The 12,417-nt window shown below is 35.7% G+C and overlaps 1 protein-coding gene across 1 annotated transcript; it reads left to right on the top strand.

The window, feature by feature from the left end:
• The first annotated feature begins 8,118 nt into the window (after positions 1-8,118).
• On the top strand, positions 8,119-11,905 carry LOC110908994. The gene is made up of 7 exons (XM_022153998.1): positions 8,119-8,503; positions 9,420-9,811; positions 9,899-9,929; positions 10,755-10,828; positions 10,917-11,107; positions 11,221-11,301; positions 11,624-11,905. Exons 1-7 carry the CDS (start codon positions 8,332-8,334, stop codon positions 11,658-11,660), a joined length of 978 nt encoding a protein of 325 aa, XP_022009690.1. The 5' UTR covers positions 8,119-8,331; the 3' UTR covers positions 11,661-11,905.
• Positions 11,906-12,417: the final 512 nt, after the last annotated feature.

Below are 12,417 nucleotides of genomic sequence, written 5' to 3'. Positions count from 1 at the left end.
ACTATGTGAAAGAATCTTATGATGTCTTGAACAAAACAGTAATGGTCTCCAAAAGACAAACTCAGAGAGAGAACAAGCATTAACGATGATGAATGCTGTGATGATGACAAAGCAGAAAGCCATCAACTTTTACATCGAAGAAAGTGCTAAGTGGAAGCAAGAGTTGGAGACAGAAAAGATTAAGAATGAGAGAATTAGACGTTTACTTCAAAGTTATTCTAGTTCTGATTATCTCATTGATCGTATTTACCTAACTGTTGCAGGAATGGAAGCTTTTCAAGACGAGAAGCAAAAGAAGAAGAAAGTTTGTGGTAAGAAACTGACTGTTAGCTATAACAAGTGTCCGCCTCCAATTTGGGAATGGTATTCTCCTAGAATACCAAACGAGGAGCAACTTGAGAAAGCAGTCAATATAAAGCTAAAAACCGATACAACTGACGTTTTACCAGATAACATTGATGTAACGTTTACCTCGTCTGATACTGATCATGAGTCTGAGTTAATAAAAAAGGTGGTCGATCAGGTGTTGGATACTGATGAGGAGTCCGAGTCAAAATCTAGGTCTGGTGGGTCAAATTCGTCAGTCAACAGTCAAAATTCGTTGGTTAAATGGTCTTACAGTAAAGAATTTTTGTTATCAAAAGCAAATTTGAATGATGAAACATTCGAAGTAGTTTATACTTTGAATGGTCCTGACAAATTATATTACAATAAAGAGTTTCCAATAATGAGTATTAAAACAGAATTGATTAACAAAACTTTCAAACTAATTGAAATTAATATTCCTGAATTGAAAGTTTTGAAAAATCTAAAAAATATACTTCAAGAGTTCAACAACGGTTAAACAAGAAAAAAGGTTACAATTCTGGTTCCGGTTTTCAAAAGAAACCTAACCAAAATCGTAGCTACAAAAAGAAAGGTCTTGGTTTTATTCCACCAGAAAATTATAAAAATGATAAAAATTCTAAAACAAAAACAGAATTTGTGTTAGGTGGAAGCTTAGATGAGGAACAGAAGAAACCATTTTGGAGACAGTCAAACCAAGAGTTTCTTGCTGAAAGGAAGAAGAATGGAACTGAAGTGTTTTATCAAAGAGAGACTCGTATCTGTTACAAGTGCAATGAAGCTGGTCACATTGCATGTAGTTGTTCAAAGAATGCAAAAACAAAACAGGGAGTTTCTCAGAAATTAAAAGAAAAAGTTGTTGATGTTGAATCACCAACCAATAGACTTAAAATTTTTGAAAACTCTACGTATGAGGTTGGTGAATGTTCGAAGAAAAATATGTATGAAAAGAAAGGAAAAGACAACCAAATGTGGGTTGTTAAGAAAGTTGTTGTGAATGTCGGCGATGAATCTGGTTCCACAAAGCCAAAAGAGCCACAAGGTGAGGTGAAAATTTCAGTGACTGATGATGAGTTTCCATCACTGCAATTTGAAGAAGTTAAAAAGAAAATTGGAAAAGTTGATATCTCGAAACAGTTTTATACTGAGAAAAATGAATTTGATGTCGAAAAAACATTTAATGGAAGTGTTAAGAAAATTTTTGGGAAAATGTTGAACGGGAAAGCAAAGGGGGTTAAAGATTTTTATGCGACCAAAAAGGCAACATACAACCCCACTGCGCAAGAGTTGAAAGCCATCAAGTCTGAGAAGACTTGGATGGAAGTCTGTTTCCCTTAAAAGTCTAAGGACTACGCCGGAGATCCCAAGTTTATATCGTGGATCATGAATCGGCATCATTCATGTTTTGATGATTGTGTATGAAAATTTTTGATAAGTGTTTGAATGTTTACAGGTTGAATGACTATGCCGGAGCTTCCAGGTTGGTAAGTGCGAAGCAGGAATAGGCACTTTGATGGGTAAAATGTAGATGATTCATTCCTACAATTGGAATTGATTGGTTATATCTACAAGTGGTTATTTTTACAAGTGGTACAGGTTGCTTAATTGCAAAACAGTGAATCAAGGACATTAAGTTGTATTTGATTAACTACATTGGATAAAACTGACAAGATGATGAACCATATCCCCATGCTTCACAAGTGGTAAACTTAAAAGTGGTAAAAACAAACTCATTTTCCGAAAAAATCATTTCGATTAAAACAAACTTAAGTGTTTTGAGATCTAAATGAGAAAATGGTTTGTTGAAAGGGGGAGTTCGGATTGTTTATGCCTAGTGAATGGCGAATTGAGGCGATTTGATATCAGTTGTCATGTTTCTGTACAGTTTGTTTTGAATTTTTTTTCTTCAAGTGGGTCAAGAGCTTAGATAGTTTTCAAATTTCTTTAATGTGTTTGCATTTTAGGGGGAGTAGATAATTTCAGAAAATCCAAAAACATTAGAAAATTTGAAAAAGCCAAAAACATGATAAAATTCAAAAATGAGTTTCGTTGTGAAAAAGAGGAAATGATAGTACATCAGTAGACTGTCACAACATGCTAAAGAAATGTAAAGATAAAATGTGATAAACAATCTCACTGAGGATGTGCCAGTAGGTTTTTACACACCTAGTAAATTGTGACGAGATATAAACTAAATTTCAAACTTGCTTGTTCTGTGGGTTAACACAAACTTGGATATATAGGTAACCCCTGAAATCTTGTTTGAAAGGTCCCTTATTCTGAGATACTAGGTCTTTATGCTCAGTGATATCTGGGGTATTATCCCGGGACTTCTGCTGTATGGAAGTACTGACCTAGTCCCCGGATAATGCTTTCCGCAAAAGCTTGAAACATAGCTTCGCCCTCAGCAAGCTGATGAAACAATAAAATTGATAGTCGCTGCTGTTGAAATAAAAAAGATCCTCTAAAGGGGACACACCGAAAAGTCGAAGCCGTCATCTCTCTGCGTATACGGAAGTATCGACCTGAGCTCTCACGGCCCTCGCATTTAACCCCTTTACAGATATCATTTGTGGTATACTCACCTGTAAGACTGAATATTGGGATCTGGATACGGGAATATATTCAAGTAGTGGGATACACGGATAAGTTTAAGTTCTTAAAACATTAATATCGTATCTCGGAACAGTTGAACTTTGTGTGAAAATTTCAGTGGACCGATATATTGACAATCTAAGTGAATTGTTTAGAACTTAAAATGTAACAAGCTTAACGGTGCTAGTGACATGTCTCATAAACTGATATGATTCTCTTACACGAACTCACAAAAATATTGCCTGTATATATTTCATTTCTGTTTCATTCTGTCTTTTCAAGTGGTGTCATTTACTTTCTTTTAGAAAATTCAAAAAGATTTTCAGTGTGTTTTAGCATAAAGTTTAGAAAATCCAAAAAGATTTTTGACAACTGATATTGGAAAGCTGAGTTTCAAAATTCCGAGTGCTAGACATGATGATCTTGTTGTGAGGGGGAGTGTGTATTGAACAATCAAATGTACTATGAAAATCAACAAGTGGTTCATTATGTGTGAATATTTTGAGGGAAAGTGTTGTTGATGCATGTGTTATGAGAGGAAGTTATCTGATTATATCAGACCGTTGGTGAATTAAATTTGTTAAATCTAGAAAATTTATTTCTGGGTTAAGTCTTTGCAGGTTAAGTTGTGTCAGAACGATCCAGAGACTCAAGCTAGAAGATAGCCAAGTTTTGATCTTGAAATTGAACAAAAGTCAGGTTGCGATACATGAGGATTTTGATTGATGAAAAGTCAGACAATGATCCTAATTCAGATTTTGCTGAAGAACAAAGGAATGCCAGCAAATCGAGAGGGGGAGTCTGAAGATAGAGAGAAAGAAAAGCCCAGAGACTGATCAAGACTGAAGATGTGAAGACACAGTATTGTCGTGACTCGATGGACGACTCCGTCAACATCTGAGGGGGAGTCTGTTGGTGCACTTCATCTGTCGACTTCGTCTTGGATCGAGTCATATGATGTATTGTATAGATTAGGGCACAATATACGAGAAAATAGGCGAGTGTATGTTGGTAGTGAGATAGTTTCGCTTATTTGGTCATTTGTAAAGGTTTCGCTTATACGGTCCATGATAGTTCCGCTTATACGTGCACAAGAGGTTCCGCTCTTGTGGATATGTACGTATAAGCGGAACCTTCAACCGTATATAAACCCTATAAGCGAACTCAGTTGGAACGTCGTCGAATTCCATACCGAGGTGCTGCCGGTGTGACGTTTGAGCTGTAATCATTGTCAAATCAATAAAACAGTAGATTAAGTGAAGAACAAGCTATTTCTACCTACGTTTTTTGTTATTCCGCACCTGAAACATAGAAGAACGCCTCTGAACGACTCGTTCGGGTCAATTCTCGATCCTACAGTATTAGGATTTGGTTGACCCACTGTAATCAAGTAACTAGTCTTACCGAGCAAGTATGAGGTGAGTTCACTTCTCTTGAGCTTGTGTCCCGGTGGGTGGGACAATCAAATGGGGTATTCCTGAGAGGAATAGGTCTTTTCTGGGTAAAAACTGAGATGTTGGATAATACACTCATTTCCTATCACCTTAAGTCCCATCTTCTACCGAATAGTTACCTGATAGGTAACGGGGTATTAGTTGATAGCGCTATTAGGCTTGGCAACCTCACACCGTACCTGAGAGGATGGGCGTAAACTAATGACCTTAATCATGACCAATGCTTAGATAGGGGGCATTGGGGACGGGCAAAACAATCTGGAGCCATCTTGTACGGTACTCGAGTTATTTTCAACATTATTTTCGGAATTGTTATTAAACTGGACTAATCACTTGGTAACTAAGCGTTTGGTAAAAACTATGAACTCACCAGCGTTGTCTGATACACTTGTTTGCATGCTCACAGGTTATAGATATGTGGAACGTGGAACTTGCTGTCTGGGAAGCTAGAGTGGTCATGGGTCGAGATACATGGAAACACGAGAGAAGTCTAATAAATGTCATACTCTAGGTTTACGAAATACGTAACTGATGATTTATGCTTCCGTTGAAAACGTTGAGTTATACTTTATGTAATGTAACACTTTGTTTTAATGAATGAAAGTTTTATTTAAAATCTTGTATGAGTTCAATGTGATTGGTGGCTAGATCCTGGTACGTCACATGCCTCGCAGGGGTTTCCGCTTGCGGTATTTTGGGGGTATGACAGCTTTATATTACCAAACAATCACCCTTTGGGTCCAATTGACCCGTTTAACTTTCCTAGCGACATTTGTCGCCTTATTTCACCAAAGTTTATTACTTTGGTTGTTTTGACCCATTTGGTTTCGTCGGCGACTTCTATCGCTTTCACACCACCAAACATGTATGATTCGGATCACTTTGACCCGTTTAAATCTTAAAGTGGAATCCACCACTTTCATGTTTTTATTTAGCACTATACACTAGTTATTCCAACCGATTAATACATACGGAATCCTCCGTTTCAGTAATACCCAAGCTTCATAACGATTTAATCATTATTCAAATAACTAAACATAAGATAATAATGATAATCTACGAAGCGCATAACCACGTACCTTTCAAAGCTTTCCTTTTAAGCGGTTATCCGTTCCGCCTTGCCCACTCGACGATTCACCCAAATTACCTATATAATTTAATTCGAATATATCGCTTAGAACTCATGGTTCAATATTCGACATACCATACTTTTATTTATTCTATTGGGTGATTATTTCATATTTTTCCAAATATTCCGATTCACTTAGACATTTTTTCGAACACCTTAAAGGCGAGATTATAATACTAGTATGATTATGTTTATGATGAACAATTTACCCATATGAAATCATCATTTTCATAAGCATATGTCAAGAACACTATAACTAACACGAGAACTTGCATCATAACAATTAAATAACATCAATTATCACAACGATTCAAATAGTTTCACAAATTCATATAACCCACATATGATACATATTGAAATCACTAGGTTATAACATGAATTCATCAATTTCTTATCTAAGACTTGTGTCCTAGACCTTTAATCATCCTACTTTTACCATAGCATCAATGAATTTTTCAGTAACTTCAGTTATGAGAGTTTAAGAAGAATCAAACATTACCAAAGATCGAAATTAAACATACATTGTGATCCTTCAACTATAGTGATCACGAATTTAGCTTAGAATCGAGTTCAATTGGGTTTTCTCTCTTCGATTTTGATGTGAAATTGAGGGAGTTTAGGGTTTGGACGAGGAACTCTGTTCCCTGTGGTTTTGGTCGATCTGTATAAACATACACACAAGGTGTGTTTGAACTTATCCTGGTTTACTAAAACAACTATCCAAAATGGCTAGTTAGTCCCTCAAATTTGTAATTTATATAAAAGGGTTAAAATCTTTTGATTACCCATCTTTTATGACAAGATTTTTAACTAGCTTAGTTATTCCTAGTATTAAATCTCACTATTTATTTTCAATAGTAATAATTATACCAGTATACACGCATATATAATTTAATATTTTTAGGGGTGTTACAACATAGTATTCAAAAATACATATAATCTATAATATTAATACCAATTATTATCGAATATTCAAATAAAGTGATATGATACATTCCATAAATTCAAATAAACATTCAACCAAAACCACAAAATGATATGAAAACTCATAAGTACTAAAATTCTTCAGTAAAAAACATCAAATATTAAAAACTAGGTTAGAACCCCGTGTATTACACGGGTTGAATAAATGTAATTTTATATATTAAATAATAAAAAGTTATATTTTTATGAACCCCGTATATTGTACGGGTTAAATAAATGTAATTTTATATATCAGGTAATAAAAAATGTTATATCTTTAAAAAACATGTGTATTACACAGATTAAATAAATGTAATTTTGTATACTAAATACTAAAAACGTCGTATCTTTAAAAAACCCGTGTATAATCAGGTTGAATAAATCTACCAAATAATAAAAAAATTACATACTTAAAAACCCCGTATATTACACGTGTTGAATAGATCTAAAAAAGAGTTATATATTTAAAAAACATGTGTATTACACAAATTAAATAAATGTAATTTTGTATATTAAATACTAAAAACGTCGTATCTTTAAAAAACCCATGTATAGTCGGGTTAAAAAATCTATCAAATAATAAAAAAAAATTATATTCTTAAAAACCCCGTGTATTACACGTGTTGAATAAATCTAATTTTACATAGCAAATGATAAAAAGTTATATCTTTCAAAACTTCGTGTATTACACGGGTTATATAATTGTAACTTTGAATAGTAAATAATAAAAAAAAATTATTGTTAAAAACCACACGTTTTACACGAGTTGAATAAATATAATTTTGTATACCAAATAATAAAAAAAATTAATATTTTATCAAAGTATGATAAGATTTAATATTAATTTATAATTTATTTAGTTAATATAAGATAAGTATAGATTTGAGGATATCTTCAATTATTGACACGTGTGTAAAAGTTGATTTCTTTTATTATAGTCGATAGATATGGTGAAAAGTCTTAAATCCTACAAAGATTTATTACATGTCGGTTCGGTTCGGTTATGGTGGGTATAGAAAAAATGATAACAATAACCGAACCGCTACTTTCTGTTTTCAAAAATACCATTAACCGACCCACCAGTTTGTTATTTGGTTTGGTTTTTCGGTTCGGTTTTGTCGGTTAATTCGGTTATGGTTCGGTTAATTTGGTTTTTTGCACACCCCTAAATTGTCATGTATTCCTTGATCTCTTTAATATTTACCTACTAACAATCAGTGTTCTAAAAATCGCTAGGCGCTAAGCGCTAGTCGGTCGGTGAGGGACCGGCTAGCGATTAATCATGATTAACAGGAATTAACCAGAATTAATTGGATTGAGATTTCTATATGTAATATGTAATTTTTAGTTATATATATACACACACATTTTTATATGTAGTTTTTTTTTAAAGTAGACATGTTCTAACCCCTCATTGACCCCTTTTTAAGTAATTGGCGAGAATTTATAAGGTTTGATCGAAATTTGAATTGGTCAGACATTTGCCGCTGAACGGTTAAGCATTATGCTGTCTGTTAATGGTTTAGATCTCTGACTGATTCAGCAATTAATGATTCAACAATTAATGGTTCAGAACTCTTACTAGTTCAGCACTTAACCATTCAAAAGTTGTCCTACATCTAACAACTAGATAATTCAAAGTACCAAAACAGCCAACTTCCAAAACTACCGGGTCAAACAAACCCTTTCCAAAACCCACCATCACCCCTCAAAACCCCACTCTTTTACGCCGACGACAATGCGGCAAACCTGAAACCTTCTCCGGCGAGAACTCCCCCTCCGGCACCGGAACTTTACATCGCCACCGGCAACATACACAGACAATTACATATTCAGGCAACCGGAATGGGAGGAGGTGAAGGAAAAGAAGGCGATTGGGAGTGCAGTGGTTGCGGAAACCGAAACTACGCGTTTAGATCGTTCTGTAACAGGTGCAAGCAGCCTCGATTGCTCGTTGATTCCAAAACTCCTGCCGATTCCAAATGGCTACCGAGAATTGGCGATTGGATCTGTACCGGTACATTACTTTCACGATTTTGTAGAATATGTTGTGTGTGGATGTCTGATTGTGATTGTAGGTTATTATAGGTGTAGTAGTTTGAATAGTGAGTTTGTTTGTGCTAGAGGATTTGGAGATTTGAATTTGCAAGTGATTAGCTATTAGGTTTAGCCGTTTAGGCTTGAACTTGTTCTGTTAAGTTAGGGCTTAAAAGGATGTGTATAGATGTATAGTTCATGAGAATTATACTAGAAGTATGTAGACATATAGTACATCTACCTGTGTTGTTTCATGTGGTTAAGCTGGTTGTATGATCATGTTTTCTAACATCTGTAAATTGCTCTTAATGCACTTTATATTAAGTTAAGTGATTTAGCTAACTTTATGTTTCTTCAGCCAGATGACTTCCTTAACCTTACGGCTTATACATCGTTTATTTTCTACTCCGTTATGCTTTAGTTGTGATAATTTAAGCGAATTAAGCTCCTCATTGGATAATCAGTTATTTCATGGTGATAAGTAATCTGTAATCGGTGTCATCAAAATCGACTTGAACTTATGTTTTCAAATCTTTAATTAGACGACTAGACGTTATGAACATGAATTAAAATGGGCTTGTTCCAGTCCTTCAGATGTTAGAACAACCAAATGTCAATTCTGTTAACATTACCAAGGCTATTGAGCTAGGAATTTATTCATTGGTGAAGTGGCAAGCAATAAACTTCTGTTTGTTAATGTAGCTTGCTTTTCAAAAAGTATTTTCTTGTCTAAATTTCAATTCCAGATTAAAACAAAGGCAATGATTCAGGTTGAGTGGTTTGTGTTTTTGTGTGTGTTTGGTATGTGATTGGCTGGTTGGCGTGTGTAACGTTGGTTCCTATTCATCTATCTGGCTGCGTTATGGGTTGGTGTGTGTGGCGGTGGATCAAAATAGGCTGCACTAACAACAATTATGCCTCACGAGAAAAGTGCAAAAAGTGTGGACGACCAAAGGAGATAGCGGCTATGCCAGCACTGGCAATCCCCGGGGCTTCTCTGCAAACTCATCCGCATTATTTTGCCAGGGTACAAGGTGTACAACATCAAAGGTTGAATCTTGGATCACTTGGAAACGGAGCTCTTCAGCATCCCCTGCCTTTGAGCCCTAATTGGCTTTTAGGAGGCCCGGATAAATTTGGAGGTCAACCTGCTTCTACCTGGCCTCTGGGTCCCACGAATACAGTCCCGTATGCGAACCAAGTCAACCAGGCTATTGTCCCAAAAGGATGGCGCAATGGTGACTGGATCTGTACCTGTGGTTTCCACAATTATTCTTCTCGAGCAGAGGTACAAAAGTGGAGATCATTTTTTGTTAAATGAATACATGTTGCTGTTATTATTATTCTTCTAACTTATGTTTTGTTGAACTTGCAGTGCAAAAAATGCAATGCTTCTATGCCTCCAGGTGATTACAACACATCTTCTTTGACTCCTTTCTTATACAGTTATACCTAGAAATTTTCTTTTGAACGGCAAAGAATCTCACGTGTAAACCCGCCCTGCTCGGGGCTATGTCCAAGGTCGACTCCTCGACCGCCATGAGACCGTGCCCCCCCCCCCCCCCCCCCCCCCCCCCCCCCGCGGATGCGCGGGAACCGGATGGAATCCGTAAACCCTCGCCCCCCGTCAGGTTCGAACCCGGGATTAAAGCCCCGATTCGTTCCTTCACCCAGATGTCCCTTGAAAATGGCACAAGCGAGAATCGAGCCTGCGTCTCCTCTAGGGAGGGCAAACCAATGTACCTAGACTTAACTGTATGTTTATTTCAGTGATGCTGTTTGTTTCTAAAATCTTACAAGGTCAAAGTATAATCCAAATATCCAATAGGAATGATCAAATGTGTTATTGTTTAATTTATATATGAGAAGTTTATAATTATAATAATGCATTTTGTGAATACATAAGCAGTATTATTAGAATAATAATCTGAATCTTGTGATAAAATGATTTACACAACTATATGTAATCAGCGATTTGAACAGTTCCCTTTTTAACAATTTTTTGTAATTCATTTGACCCATTTGAGATAATACACTACTCGAATCGACTCAACTCGATTCATTAGTAGATGTGTCGAAATTGCCAACTCTAATGCTTATGTGTTGGTTATTTACGGATTAGCTGTTGGTACAACTACCATAGATATGATTAGGCATTTAGCTTGACCAATGAAACTTGTTTCTAGAGTATATCACTTACCACTTATCATATTTATCCATTTATCCTAAAGCGTTGGGAACGAAACGATTAGCATCTGAAGATCCCGTTCAAGATTGGGATAACAAGCGACTGAATGCCGGTCAGGTAGCATTCAACTTTACGAGATATGATTCTAAATTTCTTTCTTCTGTATGTGAGATAATTTTATTTACGGTCGTTGGGCTTGCAACAGGCTTATCCACCACCTGGGCAGATATCAAGTTCATCATATATAACACCTTTTTCGATGGCGAGTTCTGCTGCGAATCAAACAGCTGGTCTCTTTCAGCTTTATCCTGATGGAACCTCACCGTCAGTGCAACATTCACAACTCAACCTGCAATTGCCTCAGATCATGACTATGCCAACACTTCCTGGAAAAGGGTATCTTTTTAAAAATTTAAATTTTACTTTAAATATGCATGTATCTTAAATCGACCTCTAACTTTATGCTTTGAAGAGTCTTGTAATACTTGCATCATGCTGTAATTTGTCAGGGCAAAGCAATGGCGTGATGGAGACTGGATGTGCACTAATTGTGACAATCACAATTATGCATCTCGATCTCACTGCAATAAGTATACATTCAGAATTTCGTCTATTAATTATCTTGCCAATATGCTAGCAGGGGTGTTCACGGTCCGGTTCATGATTATTATACATATCCATAATTACTTATGTTCAAAATGTGTGTACTGTGTATAATAAAATTAAACCGTGAAAACCAAGTTTCAAAGAGGACTAGTTAAACCGTGAAAACCAAGCCGTGAATCGAACCGTTTAAATCTCAACTAGTCAAACGAGTTGACTTGCTTCAGTTTGGTTGGTTTTAAATGGATTTTGAACAACCTTATATGCAAGTAAAGACATACCACGTGATGATGTTCTTATAATATGCAGGTGTAATACACAAAGGGAAGCTGTAAGTGTTGCGTAATTGCAGCAAAGGAGGAGGGGTATATGTGGAATTAAAGGTAGGTGTTAAAGTGTGGTCTGTATCGGTTGGACTTATATTCTGTCAACATGATTACTTATTGTTGTATATCCACCAGTACTAGTCGTTTTCTAGTTCATACTTGATGCTTAAAATGACTATTACTAATAAGCTTAATCATCCAGTTATGCGCAGTTTTTTTTGTAATATACAAGGTTACATTATTGGTATCTTTCTCATTTCTTTTAGATATACATGTTATTACTGTTTCAGTCAATTACATTAATGCTTTGCATGGTTTGCTTAAAATTATAGATGTTTTTTGTTCAAACATTTTGTGGGTTCCAATGCTACTTTCGTTATATGCTTTAGGGATGCATATGGGTCGGGTATGACTTTATAACTGACCGGTTATTGGTTACAAAAGGTTTGTTTTTTTATTGAAGCTAATAACGTTTTGTATTTTGTTTATATATGAATAACTCAAAACTTGGTTATCAGAACAATAACTAAACCATCGGTCTCTTAATTGATCAAGTCATTTCATTCGGTTATTTCAGTTATAATCTGAAATTAATTTTAACATCATAGTCTATCAGTCAAGTAACATGTTTTTTTTTTTTTGAACGGCAAATTTGGATCACTGACGGACCACTGGAGTATCATCGTGCCACCAGCAGAACCACTCGATCATATCCATCTCCACTAGGCAATAATGCCTATACACCAATTCAGGAGGAAATCCAATAAATCTGGGAAA

The sequence above is a fragment of the Helianthus annuus genome, chromosome 14 (genome assembly GCF_002127325.2).
Source record: "Helianthus annuus cultivar XRQ/B chromosome 14, HanXRQr2.0-SUNRISE, whole genome shotgun sequence".
In the NCBI taxonomy this organism is placed as follows: Eukaryota; Viridiplantae; Streptophyta; class Magnoliopsida; order Asterales; family Asteraceae; genus Helianthus; species Helianthus annuus.
Note: the sequence above shows the minus strand (reverse complement) of the source record. Positions and strands in the feature narration are given on the sequence as shown.